Genomic DNA, 22,565 nt, shown 5'->3' with positions numbered 1-22,565 from the left:
AAAAAACAAACAACCCAATACACCTCGTACATATAGCGAGGAATGTGCCCCATGTCCTTGCCCCCCCCACCCATCCAGCCTCCCAGGACTTACTGAAGGCCTCGACCAGCTCAGTCTGCATGCTGTAGGGCACCAGAGGATCTGGGAGCTCGGAGAAAAAGGCCTTCATCGCCCCTGCGACTGTGTTGATGGTGAAGTCTTTCTCCACCAGGTCTAGATTGTGGTCTGGAGAACAAAAAAGAAAAAAGAAAAAAAAGACAAGCACAGACAAGTCAAAAACATCCCAACTACTGGCATGAATGACAAGAATTAAGTCTTTACAATGCACTGCTCTGCTGGGAAACCAAATGTTGCAACAGTCGGGGGAATATGTCACTGAGCGGCGACTGTTGGTGAGCAGCGTTTTTTTTATGGGAGTCGCCAAAACGTCTGAAAGGTTTCCGGGTCACAGAGGCTCGCAGTCCTGTCGCTTTAATTTTTAACATGCTTGTGACAAAAAAATTCTCCTAACCCGTTGAAGGTCCATTAACTTTGACAATAAATGTTCCTGGGGGTGAAAAAATAAAAAAATCAACCACCTTATATAACAGCTAAAACATACTATTTATCCACCTTAAACTAGTCAATCTCTTAGAGCTATCTCAGCCTGAAATATAAATGTCAAATTTAAATGACTTAACTTTTTTACCTCCTTAAGGGCCTTTAGTTTGATAAAAGTCTACAACTCTGTTTGTTTCATTGTTTTTAATTTTAAATCAACAATTTGTTTATTTCATGACACTTTTTGAAAAAAAGCATCTTTTTCCCATCTTCAGACACCCAAATCAGGGATTAAAGCAAAAAAAAAAAAAAATCTTTTGATTGATTTTTTTTTTCTACTCTTAGTCACAAGACCTTCTTCTCCTTCAACACATTTTGGGGCGTTTTTTTCTGCGTATTGGTCACTTCCCAAAGGTTCTCATGTAAAGAGGAGCACACTGTGTGCCTGCCTTTAGTCAAAGTACACAGAGTATGGTGTTTTAATGAAACAACGTTCAAGTTATTAGACATACATCCAATAAATAACTCCACTAAATCTAACTAAAATATTCCTGAACACTGATAAAATGTTGTTTGAATATAATGATAACAAATATAATGACAGTGATGTGACTGCCCGGACCTCCCACGTGTGAGGAGGACATGCTGTCCCAACAGAGACGCGTTACATGCAGCCACTCATCGATGAGCTATGCTAGCGCTCCTTTCTCTGAACGTCACAGTTCCAGCTCTCATCCTTTATCTGAGCTTCGGATCGGCAAGAAAGACACATATACACCCTGTATATAAAGTTAGTCTGAGTGACAAAACGCCCTGAGAGTAAAACCACCAGAGCGTCACTTATAAAAGTGGGAACAACTCGTTTTTTTTGACAACTCTTTACTTTACAATAACAGGATGAGTTTCAATAAAAGCTATAGTTTGAGGGCTCTTAAAAAAGAAAAAAAAAAAAGCACCCATTGTGACAGTTTTCAGGTTCAGAGCCTCTGGTGCTACTTTCTCCTGGAAGAAGTTCTCCAAATCTTCGGGGAGCTGATGAAGAGCAGTTCTCGCCGCAGCTCTGCAGCACCTGCGCTGAGAGTTTCACCTTTGTCTCGTCCTGCTGGCCGCAGGCTCAGGATGATTCAGTGCAGCTTTTCAACTCTGATTACCGGGGTTGAATTTAACCTCAGTCAAGCGTGGACACACAACACACACTCTCTCACACACACACACAGGCTATCTTGCTCCGCTATCTATCACGACAACAACATGCTTCATTAACCAAACCAATCTGGAGGCAATTAAGTGCCCACAGCACACAGACGCTCGCATGGAGACACACGGAGGACCTGAACACGTGTGATGATGCACACCGGAGCAGGCTGACGATTGTCGGGGCAGCTCTGCAGTCTGAAAGGAACGCAAAGCCAATTAATCCTCCCCGCTTGAGTCCAGGAAGTTCTTCAAAATAGAAGAATCTTTACTGCACTTTCTTTACGTTCATCCAAAAAACACGCAGGTGACAGATATACATAGGTGCCCGTTATTGTGATTTGTTCAAAACTTGACTTTTATGCTGCCAATAAGCCCAGCTGGGGCCGTGCTTTTTTGCGAATTAGCCCAGGCTGTAAATGTTACAGTGTCAGGTATTTGTTGGTGCTTAACACTTGTCCCCGCATAAACAAACAATAAAATGAAAAGGGGAGACGTGGGAGGAGAAATACCCACCTTGTTCGAATTGTCGCTGCATGCTCTCAATCTCCGCCTTGTTCCCGCTGACCCTGTAGATTCCCTCCGTGCTCAGTCCTGGAGGAAACAGAGAGGGAGAACTGCCGTCATCTCAGTGTTTATTTGCAGGCAGCTTCGCGTATCAGTGCCGTGTGCACGGCACAGACGCGCCTCGAAAAGGCCCAGAAAGGGGAGGTACTTGAGGCTGCGCTCACAGGCGCGGTCGCTTCCATCCCATTACAGCGTTAGCACTATTTATTAAAGCCATAAAGAACCGCTGCAGGCCCAGGAGCTCAGAGGGGCACGGCGGCAAACTTGAGCGCGCCTCAGTGCCACTGTAAAATAAAAAAGACTTTTCTCATCAAGTTTACTTTTATTCCTGTGAGACCCCACAGGTATTAGGTATTATAGAATTTAAAGACTTCAGAGGTCATCATCTGATGCCGATTTGGTTTTAGCCCAAAATAAATCGATGTAATATTCACACATAGTACAAAGTACAAGATTTTGAACAAACAACGACAGAAAAGGTGACATTAAAGCTCAGTGTCTGTGAAATGGGCAGAGCTGTAGCCATTCTCTGTGTTTGCTAAGGTTGATCAGCTGCGGCGGCCAGCTTGAGTCAGGTTGACTCCAAAAAGGTAATCGGATTCCTTCCTGGGCGATTAATTGAAATCTATCCACTGGTTCATGAGATATTTTGCTAACAGACAGACAAATGAACGCACAGACAATCATAAATACAGTTTTGTCTCAGTGCCCGTTTCTGCGGCGCTTAAAAGACCAGCAGTGATGACGTCATCAAGGTGCTGGCTTCAATTAACACCCTCCCAAAAAAAACTGTAATTATGTTTAATTAGTAAAGAATTTTACAGTGTAAGGTTACTGTAACATCGGGTCAAATTTCTTTGACGCCTGCTGGGGTTGTGCCAGAAACAAAAACGCATGTTTTTTATAAAAAGCTCACAAAAAGTGCAGATGTGTTTACGTTTGATAAACCTAGTCTGCTCAGGAATCACCAACGCTTATAATTTTTGTTTTAATGACTCCAATTATTTGTCTGACTGATCGCATTTAAACTAAATGGATATTTTAGGGTGCAAAAATGAATACGTGTGTTTAATGGACTAGTTGTTTTCAAATAGGTGAACTCTGACATGAGGAGAATTTAGCCAAACGTAAGAAGTTTAATATCATCTTTAGTCTTCAGAAGAAACAGGCACGTCTTCAACTGAAAGATTAAGTCCAACAGGTTGATTTAAAAAGAGTTTTTTTTGTCCAAAAGCAACACAACTAGAAAAAAAGAAGCCTGATTTGTGTGAATATTTTCCTTTGGGTCACTGGCCTTCTGCTTAAATTAAGTTTTCCAAAAGCCCCACACGACTCTTATTCTTTCCGTGTGTATGCCGCTTAAAATGTTTGACCTCTGCTTGTTTCGGTGAAAAATGTCACCAGAGTGGCGTTTTCGCTTTCTTCCTCTTTGAGGCTGATGTCACTGCCTTTTCCAGAAAACTGACATTTAAAGGTTTAATGGGCAAGTTTGAGATTTCACCTTGTTCAATCTGAGAGGCAAACGCCGTCCAATGTCACAAAACAAACCTGAAATTAAGGGCGTAGAGCAAAGACAGAAACGGTGAGAGGTTGCATCAGGGACGAGGACATTTAGAGTAAAAAAGGTTGTCTCTATGTGATGATCAGTCTGTTCAGTAAAAATGAAGGAAACTAGCATTCCTTGGAGAAACGCATATCAACCATCTTTCATGCCCAAGTCTTAAATAAAGATCTTACAAGACCTGTTTGTGATCAGAGTATGTGTTGAGGATGACTCTCAGCTACCACCACGCCGAATTTCAGCTCAGCATCGGTAAAACTGACCGAGTTGTTTCGCTGTGGCAGCCATCTTGAGTCAGACTGACTCCAAAAGGTGTCAGATGATGTACGTCCAATGATTAGGAGAATAATAATATGAAGAAAACTAAATATTTATGTGAAAGTAAAAAAGGAGGGAATTTGGTAGATTTATATTGTTTTAAAACTGGTTTGGAGCCAAATTTGACATCTTTCATGTCTTGAACAACAACTGAGATATTAAACACCTTCGATTTTACTAAACAGTCCCCAGATTTAGACAATTAAATCAACAATTAATGTCAACTTTCTCAGCAAATATTTTCCATTTTAAGATAAAAGAAAACACAAGAAACCAAGTTAAAGAGAAGCAATAATAATGAGAAGGAAAGGCACACAGATAGCTCACTTTAGTATTATTTTTTTCAATTTGCAAAAAGATAAGGATTTTTAGCTCCCACCCTTGAATTTCTCTTTTCACTCACACTTTGGGGGGGAACTCAAGGAGACAAAGACAGAGGCCTACAGGCAAACACAAGAAGGGAAAAAAAGAGACAAAACAGAAAAAGAAAGGGAGGAAATAAGAGAGCTTTCAGTCAAGGCATCCAGCATCGATCGGCTCCTTCTGCCAATCAATTATCCACAAAAGCTGTGCTCGCCAGACACGAGGAAAACAGGGATGGGAGGACAGATAGCAGGAAGGAGTCGTGCTGCAGCAGCGGAGTGGGAGTGTGCGAGATAGGGCCGGAGCAGGACTGAGGAATGAGAGAGATAGTGGGGGAACGTGACATCGGAGAGGAGGGAGATTCCAACTGATGAAAGAGAACAAAATAAAAAGGGATTAAGATGCGGAGAAGAGATGCAGAGAGATGAGAAACGACAAAGAATGAGATGAGTATTGCAGGAATGGAGAAAAACCTGAGACTAGTAGACAAAACAAAAATTACTGTAGCGTATAAAAAGTATTATTATTTGTTTTTGGATCTTATGCCTTCATCCACAGCACACAGGTTTCAATAAAAGCTGAAAATGCTACAACTTCACCGTCTCCTACAGCGCTTAAGAGGAATAAAAACACGCCCATGGGCCAGCGAACTTTGAAAGGACGCAATAAAAGAGTTGGTGGGTGAGTTTCTGCAGCATGTCGCTGCCTGACGCACCACCAGCTGATCCCAGCCCCTCTCTGGGCTGAGCAGCACCACAGGCTGATTTCATAGTTCACCATGGAGACAGGCAGTCGCTGGGTGCTGCCCTTTTCGTCGCTATGGAGGCTCCCACCGCCGGCAGATATGCCTCGCGCGCATCCATCGCCGCGGTACCCATGAGCAGAGCACCCCCCGCGACTCCCGCGCCGAGAGAGAGCAGGGAGGAGATTACGGCAGTCATCACGGATTGATTTTATGTGACTGCTTTTCTACAAGCTCAGAATGCTTCTTAAAAAAAGAAAAAAAAAAGGACAAAATACCACATCTACTCCGATTATTGTCAACGAGAAAAGGGAGCAACGAGGCACAAACAAGGGAGGGAATATTTTAGAAGAAGCATAAAAATAAATTGTTTATTTATGGCCCATCCACTAAGCGACAATAGAGATTTTGTTACTAAACAAGCAAACATTCATAAAAATAAAATCATATTTAATGTTGCAATTCTACAATTTGCAACGCAAGTTCTTAATTAGGTTCATATTAAATAATAACCATAGTATGTACACAAAATATATTTTTCCTTAGAGCACTTTATTTGACTAAGTATAACAGTGGAGACGTAAAACTAGGTATATAGATACATCACAATAAATAAGAACAATGAAAAATAAACTTTTAAAAAAGTATTTAATTATCTGAAATGCTCGTTAACATGCTGCTGTGTTGCTGTCTCTTGTCTGGACTTTTTGTCAGTAATTCTGTCATGCTGCTGAGAAGCAGGTGAGTTATTTGTGTGAGAAAAACATTCTGGGTGTGTGTTTCCCCTGAAATACGAAATAAAACTTTAGCTGCTTAGAAATAGCTGCTAATGCAAATAATTACTGACCATCGACACTAATATAGAAGGACGAAACGCCTCCTGTTGTTCAGAACCGAAGCCAAAATGTCAGGTTTGTTTCATACTGAACATGTTTTTATGGAGCCAGCGTCTGCGCAGCCGGGACATGGAGCTGAACCCTCGAAACGAAAAGTCCTGCCTGCACACCCTCCCAGCTGTCCAACAAGCTGCCACACAGTCGGTAACAGTGTAACACCACAAAAGCCTAAAATAACTAATTCAAACTAAATGTATATTTGAACATACAGCAGCTAAGATAAGAACCACATGAAGCAACAAAAATCAATACCTGAACAAAAAAAAAAAGATCTGAAGCGTATTAGTAAGGAAAATGTCCCGTTTGTTTACGTGAAGGGGCGGGACTTTAAAACTACTGCTGTTGTAGCTTCAACTTCTTATTTTGTGTCTAGTAATAATGGTGCGTTCCAGTAGTTCCAAGTTCCCATTTGTAAATTTCAACAGGAACACCCCCTCAGATGGGACATCCTACTCGGAAAGAAGGAGCAACACCGACTACCCCCAGTTAAGATTTCAAGATGGCTGCTACTCACAACTTTAGTAAATACCCTCTATTACTTTCACTGTTAAACTTTGTTCTTTAAGTTGTTTTTAACATTTAATCACTCGTACAACTCATACTCCTTACTGTGTAAATAGCAGGTAATAAAGCATGTTCTGTGAGTGGTGCGTGTATCTATTTAATAAGATTTCATATTCAGAAACTGCGAGAAAAATAAAGGCTTTGCTGCGGGCGTCCATCTTGTTTCCGACTCTCACCGAGTGGGACGACTAAAAAGCGGGAAATGACGTCACTAGAACTTCCCAGTTACAAGTTCCGATGTAAATGGAACGCACCATAATATATCTCGAAGACAGCGATGTGCTAATAAGCCATGAGCTCCACTGACCGCTGCAGGCAAAAACCAAAAATGGGACGCTACGCTGTTCTTAGTCATCTACGAGCCCGACAGAGCCTGGATCAAGACATTCCTTCTGCAGCTAAACTAAAGTAATTGCTGCATCCCTGGTGGAGCTGTGTTTCTTACCAGGGATGCAGCAATTTCTTCACAATTAACCAGAATCCAGTTTCACTGGCGATCGTCACTCAAACCCACCCAGCATCCAAATCATGTTAGCTTTAGCATTTATTACATGTGAAAGATCTAAAAAGTAGATGTTTCTAACATCTGCAGGGAGTTTAACAATAAAATTAGAAGATGCACAAGAGCTGTACAAAGATACTAAAGAGAAGCGTGTTCTTTCTGCAGATGTGTCTGCTGCTCATTAGGTTTTTCCTGGTAGGGACAGCTGCAGCACGAACGAGTAACACATTTCACTCCAGTTTCCTTTCTGAGACCTATAATTTGCAGGCAGGGGACAAACAGAAATAAAGATTTAATTATTGTGACTATCAAACTGTAATTTGTCCTGTGAGTTACAATAAAATAATCAAACCTTTTAACAATCTGTTTTTCTTCCCGAAAATAATATTTTGAACACTGCTGCCATTTGATTTTTGGTTTTTGTTTTTCCCAGTTATTTAGTGCGCTTTTAGGTTTTCAGTTGTGTGCCAACGTTAAACAGAGTATGATCCGGTTATTAAAATAACTATACTGCCTTTTTTCAGTTGAATTATATTTGTACAGCTACCTCTGTTTGCTGAATTGTAGGATTTATCTGATAGATTTCTACTGACAGAAAAAAAGCAGCCCTTGTAATAAGATGTAATCGAGTTTGGAAAAACTGAACTTACTCCGCTCTTTGGAAGAATTTGGAATTTAACAAAATATCGAAATCGGCACGTTGGAGGTTCCCGAAAATCAAAAATCGGGCAAGAAAAGTGCAATAGGTGCCTTTCCGTTACACAGACGTGAATATGTGCTCCCAAACAACACTGAAACTGACTAATCTATGATGGAAAACCCCCCAAGACCAAACATCCTCCCATATTCCCGACGATGTGACACTGAACAAACAGGGGCAGCGGCGGAGCAGCATATTTCCTGGAAGCTTCCTCGCCGGAACATGTCCTGACTCAGCATGCTGGTAAGAGAAAGGAGGGCAAGCAATGAAAGGAGGACCAGCGAGACGAGGAGAATATCTAGAGTGAAGCGTATTTAGAATTCAAACCGATGGAGAAATAAATCAAATTGGTTTGGCAAAACTGAGCGGCAAAAATCGAACGAGGTGCCTCGTTATCTAGAGCTTTGCCCCTACGAGGAGGAAGGAGGCGGATGTTTTGTGAGGCCACAGTAATCCTCAAATGCAGACTTTAATCAGGCTGGAGATTACACAGGAATGCACTGGCTTGTCTGTAAGCAACAGGAACTTTTTCAGTGAGAAAGAGAGAGAGAGAGGAGAGAAAAAAGCCCAAATGTAACTCAATTTAGAAAAAGGTAATGAGAAGAGAACTTTGAGCTACTAGAGCTCGTATGAAAACGTTTAAGACGCAATATGATTCGGCGTCTAAAAGCTGGACCCAGCCAAGGATGAAGTAAAGCCTTTACATAAGCGTCACATCTGGTTCGGTTTAACAGCTGGTGGCAGGGTGAGCAGAAAGCTGGCAGTGTGAGGGCAGTGGGGCACCAGAGCAGCCCGGCACGGAGAACTGGCATCTGGGCAACACAGTCGAAAGGTCAGAAGAAGCTCTCTGAGCACATCTGTGCTTCCAGCGAGGAAAGGACAGTTACTGACAACTCACTGACGACCTGTAAGCTAAACGCCGTTGAGCGCAGACAATGACGCACAACATTAATCTGAGCAAACGAGGGCTTTTCGGCACTAACATCAGACTCTTTTACAGATGTTCTCGCTGCCCTCGTTTAATTTAGCCATAAACGCACTGATGGGAGATCTGGCAGCAGCTTCTTTCGGGGGCGCTTTTCTTTTCTTTTCTTTTCGTCGAAAAACAACGCACAAAGCCCCGGCGATAACATTCTGGTGTTATGTAAAGTCAAACTAAGAGCACCGCTTTATACATCCTCGGTTCACGTCCCTGTCGGTGCCAACATGAAAAGTAATCAGGCACGAGCATTTATCAAACTTGAACAGCCGTGAGGAAATAGGATGAACGTAGGGTTACTTGGATTTAGGGAAGATTACAAGAAGCAACAATCCCAGCGGAGGGGAGTTCTTCTCAGTTCAGCTCCAGAGTTGAGATAAGAAAAACGAGCAGTGTTAGCAATCCTTTAAAAAAAAGAAAAGCACATAGCCCTCCACCCTTGCATGCCAAATATTTCAACAAAGCTTGTGTGTGGTGCGTTAGCGCTCCAAGTATGTGACGAGGAGGACTCTCTGCTACTACCACACCAAGTTTTAGCTCAAAACTGCAAACATTTCTGTGTTCGCTGAGATTGATTAGCTGTGGTGGCCATCTTAAATTATCTCCAAATGGTTATCAGTTTCATTCTGAGAGTTTCTTCTACAATCCTCCTGTGGGTCCTGAGATATTTTGCTGACAGACGTGACTGTATGATATACACTGTGGCATTAATAAAGCATTAATTAAGGAATGTGTAACACACTAATCCTTTGAAATTGTTCAGAAAACTTTAAACCTAATTGGTAGAACACAACAGCCTGTGGAGCATGACACCTGACGTCTTGAAACATCTGTGCTCAGAGGGGAGGAAAGCAGATTCTTACCAGTCGTCTCAATGAAACGGATGCACTTCTCGATGAAGACGGGGATTTGCCTCTCCGGAGTGACCACTGTAGAGAGCTGCATGCCAAAGTAGTTGCTTTCAGGTGGCTTAGAGCTGGAATGCCTGGGTTTGGACCGTGTTTGTTTCTGACACACACACAAAAAAAAAGGAAGAAGAAAACAGTGTTACATGAGACACTTTTGACTAAAGGCGCAGGTTTCCAAATTGAGTCTGGGGACGTCCTCCTTGAAACGGTTCAACTATATGGGATGATGAGAATTCTGACCTTATTTAGAAGTTACTGTTTCTTATTTTTCTCGAGTTAAAAAATAAAACGTCATGCTTGCACTCATTCCCCACATAGCTTTGAAAGTTAACCCGATAACTAATCGAGCATTCCTATCTAGAACTCTGTTCTGTCCATCAAAGAGATACACATCGGATATTCACCACTCTCATCCTTCTTCCTTTGACATTTTGTGTTCCTCGTTGTCTCCACTGCACTGCAGCTTTTACTTCATTAAACTCCCTGTTTAATTACTTTTCAGCTCCTTTTGTTTTCCTGTTAAGAGAAAACGCTCACTGCCTGCCCCTCCGTACGGCGGAGGCTTCAGCAGTAATTGTACGGCGCTTTTAACGCCGATCAGTGGGAATATTTTGAAGGCCCCTGAGGCCTGATAAGTCTGTCAGCACCACCCCCCGAGGCGCTGCCCTGCCGGGGGATGCATGGTTTGCTGGACACACGGACGGCTGGTGCAGTGCGGTCCTGACAGACAGACAACAGGAAAAGAGCAGAGGAGTGCTCATTAGAGAGAAGAAGCACCAGCGCTCCAGATACTGCACTCCAAACATTTCTGATAGCACACAGGCACTCAAGTACACTCAAAAACCAACAACCAAGGCACGTGTTTGACTGACCTACAAGAAAATAAGTTTGCATAATATAAACATTACGTTTAGGTTAGTTAAATGATAGATGTCAGTAAATCTAACAAAAATCTTATTTCAAATTAGCATCCATGGGTTGGGTTAACATAATCTTTTAGCTAGGAATGAATAGTTATCATCTATTTTTAGCTGCATCGCAAAATCAATTTTGTTAACAATAATCTGTGATGCCACTTTAAGAGAGTCAGCAGAGTTAGTTGCTGCGCGGGGCCATTTGTCCTAGTAGAGCTGCCGTAGCTGCTGTAGTTGAAACATCTTGCGGTGTGTTTTCACATATTTTCTTCACTGAATCCCAAATATTATATGTCTGTAAGTAATAGCTTGAAGTTGTAACAACATGGCTGTCTTTAATAAGGACTTTGAAACGTTTGATTGAGCAGAAACTTTCAGCAATAAATACGATGCTAATTGCGTTAGCCAGGACAAACATGTATTAATGCTATCTTAAAACAACTACAATCTAAAAAATGTTATAGTGGTTTATGTAAAAGCAGTTTTAAAAACCTGTACGCCAACGTCAGTTTTGTATTATGGGATTATTCTTGCAGAAATAATATGTATATGTAATAAGTGCTTCAGGCTGCATCAAAAGTGCTACAACTAGCTGCTGCTGCTTCTATTTGCAGTTGCCAACAACCATAACATTTATTTGTAAATAATCATTTGCTGTGACACTGACAGAGAAGTGAAGGTTTGCACCAATATGAAATTTTCAAGATTGGAGTTGTTTTAGGACGCCAGCAGTCCCTTTAGTCTTGACCCTCCTTGAACGGATTTGATCAGAATTAAACTATTTCTCCAAACCGAGATCCGTTCAAAGAGCTATCGACAACGGGTAAGATATTAATTGTTCACGGCCTATTCACAGAACCCAACTTGAAAAGATATGAGCTCTCACTTTAACTGCGTTGGTTGAAGTAATTTGAAGTCGCACACTGAGTGCACAAATAGCTTTTGCTTGGCTTAGTAAGAGTCTCGTCTCACATCCGTTTTCATTTTCCAAGACTGACAAGCAACACAAAGAACCTGTTCATATGACACGATTTGTTTTTGTTTGGCAAAAGTGTATTTTTTACACCAACTTGTATAATGTGACAATACTTATTAAAAAGAAAAACTTTACCAAGAAAATCTGTTTGACTCACCCAATTAAAATGACTCCTACTCAGCCCGAGTAAAAAAAAAAAGAATCTGATCTAAAAGGATTATTCTGACCAAGCCCAGATATATTAAATCATAACAAGATAATTGCTTCATCTCAATTTTTTTTTTAACTTCACTCCAGATGTGTTTTAGTGTAAAACAAACAGAAAGGTAATTATGATTTCTTTCTCTTTATTTGCTTCATTATGTAGCTCTCAGACCAGTACAGTAGAAAACCAATGTTTTCTCCTATTAGCTGAAACATTTGGCATTACGGTTTTTATATTTGGATGTTCAGCCAACTGTTGTAACCAACATAGAATTTCTTTGCTTATCACTAGTCCATCTCGTCCCATCCTCTACATTCAAAACCTACACATGCATTTACACTTACACTGGCATTACACATGTAAAGTGTGCAGTCGTGTGTTTGAAACACTCACTCGAGGCTTTATTTGGATTTATAAATGGTATCTTGACTCGACTGCACTTGTGAAAAGCTTCGCTACTCGCTGCATCAGTTTGGCGTGGCAGCTCCTAATTTATTTCAGTCCTGTCACAGTAGCTGTGTTGCATATCTGTGCCCCGTCTCATTTTAACAAACTGTCTCTGTACCCACACACTTCTCTCGCTGGCTGTCTTCTCCCCCTGCAGTTTTGCCTTCTGGCCACTCCTTTTAGTTGCCGACTGAGACAGGATGTGTTGCCAGCTTTAAGACGACAAAACAGACCTCCACCTCCAAAAAAGAAACAAAGCACATCCTCCTACAGACACCGCGGTGAGCGTTTACATACACAGCACGCCGAAGGACACCAAAACAAGACCCTTCAGGAGTTCTGACATAAAATTCATTTCCATTTGGGTTTATTTTCCTTCCTTCCTCTTATTTCTTGCATGAGGACACCAGACAAACTAGGTATCCGAGGAATTTGAAAATGTTCTTTTTGCTGCCTGAGGAGGCTTCAAAACAAGCTGCAGGAGAGAAGGGAAATGTATCCGGGCTCTCACTGAGGGAGGGTGATCAGGACAAACACGCTTGGTCAACGCCTGAGGTAAAGAGGAAATTTAAAATGAAGTCTACGTTTTGAGTATTTGTTTAAACTCGTAACTCAAAGTGGTAGACGGCACCTTAAGGCTCCATCCAGAAAAAAATATATATTTAAAGTACATCAACTCAAACCTTCACCTCAAACGTACTTAAAGATCTGACTCCTTTTTTTTCCCCACAGGAACGAATCATTCTACGCAAATCACAGCAAAGTGATAAGAGTGCGTCTCCTTGAAATGAGAAATAACACAAAGTCTTAGGGGTTTTCTAGCTGCAGCAGATTGGAAACAAGACTATTCTTCAGAGACAGGTGTTTACAAAATAGAGGATAGAACTGGATTCTTTGTTACAACCATAAAAAATCCATAACTTGTAATGTGAATACTCAAATCCAAAACCTGCCATGTGCCACAAATCACTGATCTACACTCTGCTATCTTTATTTTTCTGAGAGAATTGTTTTGAAATATAAATTCAGAATGTGGCGTTTGTGTCATTGGATCCTTAATATCACCCGTCACTTAAAGGCCTGTGTGTGTGTGTTCACATGTCTGTCTGTTACAAAAACTCATAAATCAGTGGACAGATTTTAACGAGCGATATGCTTTAAGGATTGCTAAGCCTTTATTTGATCTCCCTCTTCGATCTTCTTGTGATTGAGTCATTCTTTCTGACAGACAAATGCCCTTAAGTACTGGAGATTGTAGTCTGGGCAGCTGAATAATACGAGCGGACAGCCTCCACGCAGGTACATCACAGCTGAGTGTGTAAAAAAACCATTTATCATCCACCTCCTGTTCCACCCTCCTGACAGCCATGGCAATTATCACAGACACACAAGCACACCGTGCACAGCTGTAACTCCTGTTCAGCTGGCACTTGTGCGCCACACCACGCGTGTGCGAATGAACGGCATACCACGCTGATAAACAAATGGTGAGAGGTCAAAAGTATCACCGCATCATGGGTGAGAAACAAGCCCAGAAAGGGAACAGGACGCAGGGGTACAGAAGACGTGTGAAGGGGGAGGGGGGGTGAGACAGACACTAAGGGGAAAAAATACTTGAGGAGAAATGTGACAAAGAAAAGAGACGGAAATTATTTAAACAATGTGACAGGAGTGTGAGAAGCAGAAAGTATGAATCAGCAAACACCAGAAGACAAACACAAGGAATAAAAAGAATGAAAGGAAGGAAACAAAGAAACCCAAACTGACAGGAATGAGTCTGGAGTCTCAGCGGCCCAAATTATACAGCAGTGAAGGTGAACGGCAAAAACCAATGCCTCAATTTAAAGCAAAAGTTTGGCTCTTTGGAAGCAGAGTTTCATTGAAAGACTATGAAAAAATAATATCTAACCTGTTGTAGATAACTCAATTATGAAAAAATAGAGTTTACTGTAATTCTTACAGGACTGATAAGGGAACAGCCAAAGTGGATTGCTGTAGTCTTGAAACAACTCCAATCTCAACCATTTTGTATGAGGAATTTCAGAATATTTCTACTGGAATAACTGTGTAGTACAAAATGAACAGCAATGTAAAAGTATGTAAAACAGTGACAAATCATTATGACATTTTTGAGATTGTAGCTGTTTCAGAATGGCAGAAATCCACTTTGGTCTCGGCCAAGCTCCAAATAGCTGCTCATCAAGCCAGTCAGAATCAAACTCTGTTTTTTCCAAATTGAAACCATTCAAAGTTCAAAAGGTAAGACTTCAGTTGCTTATAAGTTGCCTGTCCACAGCATCTGTAATCAAAATATTTAAAACTATCCCTTTAAAACTGCTACTGGTATCTACAACAGATTTTGTGTTTTTGACAACCTTATGGCAAAACAACACAAACCCTTACAGAAAGTGACTGCACTGTGAGATATCTGTATTTCGGAACTACAGGGATTTTACATTTCCGACCTACAAACCTAACATGCAGAGATTTGCTCTCTAGGTTGTTGGTAAAAACGGTGTTGGTGTTTCCTGTGGGGAACCTACTGCATCAGAAGTGAACGGATAAAACAGCATAATGTGGCTCGAAAAAGTTTGCTGCATTCTGGTCCAGAAGTACACTGACAGACTCTCTTCCCTTCTAATGATCTGGCTAGTTTAGAGAACTCCCACTGAGCGAACAGGAAAAAAACATGGCACGCTTGCCTTTGCAGGAACCCCTACAGTATGATATGTTTTCACTAGGCCCAGCCTTTGACAGCAGAGAAATGATACAGAGCTCTGCTTTTTCTTGACTTTAAAAATAAACACTGTTATTGACCAGAGCAGGCGGCACTGAATCTCAGCCAAAAACCAATTATAATGAGGAAGTTCTGTCTGTACATGTACATTCAAGAAGACAAAGAGGCTTATAAGTTCAAATTCGATTCTGATGGTAGCCATTAGACAAAATCTGATGAGCATGAAACATTTGTCAGGAAATGGTAGTTTAAGAGTTACTTAGAAAACGTAATATTGGTAAATTCACATGATCAAGACTGAACTGATTTGTTTTTACGTGGTTAAGTAATAAAATGTATATACATTTCTTTTTAACCCACACACATTTATGTTCAAACACTAACCTTTGTATTTCTGCGCAGGCTCCAGAGAATATTAATTTTTTTATGATCCTCGCCCTCCTCAATTGATTCTTTCTGAGGTCCTCCCTCATCCTGGCCAGTCCTGGGTGGACCCCCCATCTCATCGTCACTGCCAAGCGAGAAGCTTGTCCTAAAACTGCTGAACTTCCCAAGCCGTTTAGATCTGTCTCTGTACAGCCTAGGCTTCACAGCAATCGCGGACATCTTTCTCCTCCGCTCCAGCGAGCTGCTATCTGCCTCACTGTCCGAGCCGTTTCCTGCCGAACTTCCATTGGCGTGACCTTTGTTGGCGTTGCGGATGGTAATGATCTTGCCCTGCGTGCTGTCATGAGGAACGGAGTAAATGTTCTCCTCCTCCGTTGTTCGAGGTTTGCTCACAGCATCCATAGGCTCCGCGTAGTCTGAGGGGTCGTAGCCACCATCAGTACCAGGTGCCCAGGAGACAGTTTGGGGCAAAGGTCGATTGGTGCCTCCTTGCTGGTCCATGTAGGGGCTGAGATTTACCTTACGAACAGGCTTGGGCTTCACTTGCGGCGGAACCTTGTTGTTCAACTTGCTCTCAAAGACGCTAAGCTCAGAAATAACAGAGAATCTTTCACTTGAATCCAGATCTGGCATCTTGAAATTTCCCAGGTGTGACCCAAGACCACCACTTTCCCTAATAGAAGGGTATGGTGGTGATGGATCAATATCCTCCTCTGAGTCCATAAGAATGTTGACGGGACTTGGGGAGCCACAGCGAGGGCTGATGCTCTCATTGGTACATGCCTCGGCCACATTGTCATACATGTGAGTTGCTTCGACAACAGTGCGCTTCTCCAGGACCTCTTTGAAGAAAGATTGGAAAAGGTCTATTTTATGAAGACCCCCTACTACCCCACCATGTCCACAAATCACTGTGTTAAATCTGGCGTTTATTTCACAAGCCAGCTCCTCTCCCTGACTGACTTGCTCCTTGGCTGAGTCAGAGTCTGATAACTCCATCTGACTCTCTGCAACTGCTAGCAGCTGGACAGGAATGATGTCTTGGACTTCACAGAGGAAAGCACACATCGTCTCCATAGAGGCCTTGCGGCGAGCAGAGTAAACTGCAATGTAGCCATGGACCAGGCCAGTTTTGCGGAGGGAGAACGATGAATGAAATGAGAGCAGTGACAGCTCAACATTCTGTCTTTGACCTCCTATATTAAGATCCAGAATAACTGACGTGCCACTGCTTAGGCTGGATGCAGGACGACAAAGATGGGGCAAAAGGAAGGGAGCAAGCAATTGGTCTAGATCATAAGTGTCTCCACACATCAGGCACACAACTATCCTGAGGTCTGCTTCAAGCATTGGCTGGGACTGAGAGTCTCTGAAGGCAGAGGATGGAGGAGGTAATATGGGGGAGCCGCTCCCAATGTTCCTCCGCGTTTCTAAGAGGCTCCTGAGCATCTGGTTAATTTGCTTCTCACTAATGTTGCGACCATAACCCTTGCCTGGAGAGGCAGGGTCTAGGTAGGAGCACTGCAACTTTAGAGCCACCTGCTGCCCTTGATGTGTAAGGGTTTGTGCTGTTTCCCCTCCAATATCCCCAATGGTCCCCACACCCCTCTTAGTGACCAGAAGGAGGGACAGCGGGAGTTGAGCTAAGCTACTCTCCCTTTCTCTTCTGCTTATAGTTGACTCTCTAAGCTTCTCTAAACTCTCCACAACATAAGAAAGGGATTCCCTTGAATTGTACAAACACAAACAGCCATGGGGTGTAAAAGTTGGTGTGTGAAAAGAATTCACAGGCAGACGTACGTTGCCTTCTATGGGACGAAGGGCCAACTCATACATTTTGCCATCTAACACGTACCGATCATCACTGGAGCACAATGCCCTTATCTCATTTGCCATGTCTCTGGCTAGTCCATTCTTTCCAAGAATGACGAGATTTATGCGTTCAGCCCTCCCCCCTTCAAGCCTTGAACTGTCTGATGATGGGTATCTGGTGGGGAATCTGGATGCCAGTATCTGCTCTATCTTACTGTCCACACAGTGAGGGTTGTTGGGACAAGTGTCTTTTGTCGGATGGTAAACGAAATGGATATGTTTCAGTATTAGAGCATCTCTTTCTGCTTGCAGCTTTTGTAAAGCTTTAAACCTCTGCTCCTCACCCAACACCTCCTGAATGGCTGCCATTTTCTCTTTACTTGGTTTTGCATCCACTTCTAGCTCATAAAAAAGCTCAGAGTATTCAAGAAGCAGTTCCTGAAAGTCTTCTTTCGCTCGGTCTATGATTTCCTTCTGGTGTTTGTTGTAGATATCCAGATATTCCGCTTCATCTAGCCATTGGTAGATTTCTTCATTTCTGATTGAAGTTCGAGCCTCCTCCCACGGTTTCCCTGGTGTGATGCAAGGAGAAACACTTAGCGTCTCCTTGAAAACCCTCCTCACGTCAGCCCGTTTGCGCTCAGTTCGTAGCTGGTCCAGATGAGTTTCGTAAATATTTTGAGCTGCTGGGGTCTCCAGGAGGTCCTGGGGGATTCGGTCATCCCCCATGTTGTCAATGTGGGGTGTGGTCTCCCAAGGAGTATCATCTAGCACTACAAACCAGTGAGAGAAATCTCTCTTTGCCTCCAGAACCTTTTGAACTCCAGACCAGCTTACATGGTCTATTTCATCCAAATCTGGTAAAAGTACAGCTAGGGCTTGTGGTAGAGTACTTAGATAAGCCTTCCTGCGTTTCTCTATATGTTCTTGTTTAAGTCTGTGCACATGCTGCTGGAACAGCTTCTTGGCTTTAGCTGTCCCCTCAAGAAAAACATAGTCTTTGTACTCATGGTCTGCCTGCATGCTACGATTGACAACAGGCCAAGTGTCATTATGGCTCTTCACAATTCTGCTAACCAGCCACTCATAGTGATCTTTGGCTGAAGCAATCTGTTGACTCTGCTGTTTCAGTGCCTCGTAGTAAGGGATAATCTTGGGCTTGCCTCTGCTCTTATCAATGAGCTGAACCAGTGTGAGAAATGCCAGGTCAACGTTGACATTAGAACGTGCTGATGTTTCTACCACCTGAAGGTTCTTCTTGGCAAGAGCAAAAGCGTGACAGTCTTTGATATAGCGCTCAACTCCTTCATCACATTTGGTGAGAACCATTACCACTGGCTTCTTCGTTTTGGCTACCTGGTTATACAGGTTAGTAACAAACTTCATCTGGTCCTCAAAACTACGGTTCATACCCCTGCTAACATCAACAGCAAGTAAGAACCCATCCACCACAAGCTTTCCTTCTGGCATTTGTTTTTGCTCAAAGTCCTGCTCCAGTCCCAGCTGATCTGTGCAAAAATACATCAGCTTCTCAGCTGAAGCCAGCTTGGTGGAAGCTGCTCTCTTGATGTAAGGCTGAAGTGCCGTGCTACGGTGTGGCTGGAAGGTCTGATCATCAATAAACTCTGTCTGCTCCACCACATTCATGCGGGATTCCGACCCCTCCTCCATTGTCCTTGCAGCCTCTCCCCAGTAGAGGAAGTGGTCATTGTTTACCACACGGCCTCCAAAGTCACTGGTGCTTAAAACGGAGGTGTGATCCAGGTAAAAGTCATCAGCACTTGGCCGAACAAAGCGGTTACACAGGCAGGACTTGCCCACACCGCACTGGCCTTTCTCCTTCTCTGTCCCGGACAACCCAACCACAACCAGGTTATAGACAGGTGACCGGGCATCTTGTTTTCTGGCCATCATTATCGTTGGCAGAGGCTCATCCTGCCATGTTGGCTGCTTGCACTAGGGAGAGGAGGAGAGTGCCAGGGAAGCAGGGTTTCCATGCAAGAGGAGCTTACAGGGCTGGGGTCCGGACCTGCAAGAAAGTGAGAAAAAACACAAAAAGTGCAGAGAATTAATCCAATGATATACAGAAAAGATATTTCAAGAACAGAAATTATCATTTGTAAAATACTGTTTCTCTCAACTGAATTCCTGTGTCCGTGTTCTGTTAATAATGTTTAATCTGTGATCCTATTTAACCAGAAAATGTTTCCTGAAAAGATTGAGGTCAAAGGCAAAGCTGTTGGAATATTACACAATACTTTATCCAAGCTGTAGCTCAGCTAAACACTATTTTTTTTTTGCAGTTTAGTGTATTCAATTATAACTTTGCAAAGACTATAATGCTAACAGTGCTGCCTTTCACATTTCATGCTGTTATGTTCGCTGAGACTCCATATGTGTTTTGCCTTATTATGTGACATCTAACAGTGTGGGTGGTTGTCTCAGTGCCAGCAAAATTAGAATAAAGCCACGCATGGTTATTGCTACGGCAGCGAACAAACATTAATGCGCATGAGAGCATCGCCACACACTTAAAGAAACAGGCGAGCTGAGCTCTCTGCCACCCAAATGAAAGGCACACACAAGAAGATGAAAGCAGATAAATGTTCCAAAGCTAAAGTTACTAATTGGCCAACTAGGGAGAGCCATCTGCATTTAAAAAGACTGCATTGCCTGTTAGCTCACTCGTCTCCATCAAAAAACATGTTTCCCTATGCTTTTCACCCAACAGATCAGAGCTGGATAACATACCATCACTCGCATCTCAATATATTTAACCAAATTTGACTAAATAAATTGGTTTAATTGCAAGCGAGAAAAAGGCATATGCACTTTGTATTGGAAACAAAGGCTTTAGTATATGAACAATCCCAGTACAATTTATTTTGAGTTGGTGGATCAAATCTAAAAATAGACACCTCACAGATGATGGGAGATGCTTTTAATGGATCACCCCTCACCGACAGCACAATTTGTAAGGAATTAAAATCTTCCTAAGCTGTAAGACAGCCAGTACACTTAGGACTGGAGCATAAAACCACTCCATGTCACAGCTGATGCATTATTGAAGTAAAACCGACATTAAAATCACCATTAATCATGAACAGCTCCTCTGACACAGAGCACATAGCAGACAAAGTCTTTGTTACGGTGAAATTAAGTTTGTCAGACATCAGAGAACTGTTAAATCTGCTAAGATGAACATCAAAGTCCAACACAGCTACACCAGAAAGGGAGAACATGAAAACGGAAACCATAGGACAAGACAGAAACTTACTACATTTGAACTCACAGGAGATAAAACAATCATATATCTGTAATGTACAGACTGCTGTACGCTCCTGTGGTGTATTCTTGACTTTTTTTTTGTTTGGAAAAGCTGCTAATTAAAGTTGAAAACTGAGAATCAAAGCAAACCACTAAACTCTTGCTCTTCATAGGAGCAATTTCCAGTAATGGTGTGAGTCAATGTCAGAAAACCAAGAGCCATGAGTAAACCTTAAGTTCACATCTTTTGCAGTGAAGTTCTGTGAGAAGGTCAGGAACGATTATTATCTTACAAGTTGTAGCTAGCCCTTTGAACAACCTAAGTTTTGAAAAAATAAAATTAAATTCTGAAAAAAATTGATGAACCAACAGCTAGAGAAGAGTAAGGCCAAAACCACATTTTAAAACGGGTCCATAGTGGTTCATCGAAACACCATTTTATAAACCTTTATATTGCTGTCAGTTTCACCTGAAATGGTTATTTACGCAGAAGTCTATTATTATGGGAAACAGCAAAAGCTACCTGTAACAATTTGGTGCAGTCTGGATCACCTGTGGCAGGAATATCACATTATTTCTGCTGAAATCTTTTTTGTAATGCAAAAGTGACCGTGGTCTAAATGCCTATAAAATGGTGTTTAAATAAACTGCCATTAATCTTTTGAGTTTGGAGTAGTTTTACATTGGCAGCAGTTTGCTTTTTAAATGGCCACTGTCAGGCTAGCCGTTAGCTCAAAGAGCTACCTACAACAGGCAAAATATTAATCATATTAATCATTTACCATTTTTATACAGACATCCCCCGCTCACCTTCTTTATTTTATCCCTTTAAAAGCACACCTGTGTCCAAACCTATTCAGTACAGTACAAAGGAGACGGCCTCGGGAATTTTATTTACCAAAAAACATGACCTAGCATCTTTGAATATGGTCCAATACTTTACCAGAACACGTATTCAGCCTACTAATCATTATTCTTTAATATTCTGTGTCAACATGGTTCATTTTTTGTGGTAATATCACTTTTGTGATGATTGATTGCTGTTTACTCTGTTCTTAACTGCACAAATTTGATTTTAGTCGACCAACAATTATTCAAGATAAGTTTCTGATATTGTAATTACTGCTATTTCATATAGTATATCTTAGCTGACAAAAGGATAATTATCTTAACAGATAAGTGAAGGAACCCTAGCCCTGAATTTCAATGGTACAAACTGCGCCACGATCTTGCACATATAAAATGTGCGCGCACACCTAAATAATCTCCAAGTAATCACCATCCTGGTGAAGACCTTATCGTGTGTGAATTAGGTCATGTCTGAGGGTGTTTGGATTAAAACGCTCTCAGTCCAAAGGCTGAGCAGGCTTAGCGTTTCTGATCTCAACCCTATTTTTACATTTCTCAGTAAGAATTCTGTCAGTAAACCTCCATGTTAAGACACACTTTGGGACTGTTATCCAACACGATAACGTTGGAGTTCAAGTTCCATGTGTGACAAAGAGCTCAAAAGGAATGCAAAATAAAGAGATGAGATGAAGATTTCCTTTTTCCTCTAGTCTTTTTAGTTCAATCATAATGATGACAGAAACATGGATGATGTGTGACACATTTAACCTAACCACTGAAAAATGGTGTTGAAAGATCCTTATAGGAGGAATTCCTTTTGGAAAAACGTTTCTACATTAGGTCAACATGACCTGTGCTCATCTAAATGGTCTAGCTGCAAAGCAGTGAGACAAACAGTCTCCCAGTTCACCCCGAAGGGTGGTGTCTGCTGCGCATGTGCAGCCACATACCAGTGTCTTTAGGCCAGGGGTGGAAATTAAAAATTTTGTCCACCAGCCATAGTGGCTGGTGGACAAAATTTTTTATCAGCCACTCAAATATTTTACCAGCCACTATTTTTTGTTGTGACAAAAAGTTATTTCATATGATGATGATGATCGACGCGGGTGGAAGCAGTTGTGGTGCCCTACAAGCTGA

At 42.0% G+C, this 22,565-nt stretch overlaps 1 protein-coding gene across 1 annotated transcript in view; it reads right to left on the bottom strand.

Annotated features, from left to right (window-relative positions):
• Window positions 1-22,565, bottom strand: part of arhgap35a (Rho GTPase activating protein 35a) — a 66,403-nt gene that overhangs the window by 5,453 nt on the left and 38,385 nt on the right. Inside the window, exons 2-5 of the mRNA XM_017428988.3 lie at window positions 15,498-19,341; window positions 9,790-9,934; window positions 2,251-2,328; window positions 94-225 (exon numbers count right to left, since the gene is read on the bottom strand). Of these exons, the coding sequence (XP_017284477.1) occupies window positions 94-225; window positions 2,251-2,328; window positions 9,790-9,934; window positions 15,498-19,226 (4,084 nt within the window). The 5' untranslated portion in view covers window positions 19,227-19,341. The remainder of the gene's footprint in view (window positions 1-93; window positions 226-2,250; window positions 2,329-9,789; window positions 9,935-15,497; window positions 19,342-22,565) is intronic.

The sequence above is a fragment of the Kryptolebias marmoratus genome, linkage group LG2 (genome assembly GCF_001649575.2).
Source record: "Kryptolebias marmoratus isolate JLee-2015 linkage group LG2, ASM164957v2, whole genome shotgun sequence".
In the NCBI taxonomy this organism is placed as follows: domain Eukaryota; kingdom Metazoa; phylum Chordata; class Actinopteri; order Cyprinodontiformes; family Rivulidae; genus Kryptolebias; species Kryptolebias marmoratus.
Note: the sequence above shows the minus strand (reverse complement) of the source record. Positions and strands in the feature narration are given on the sequence as shown.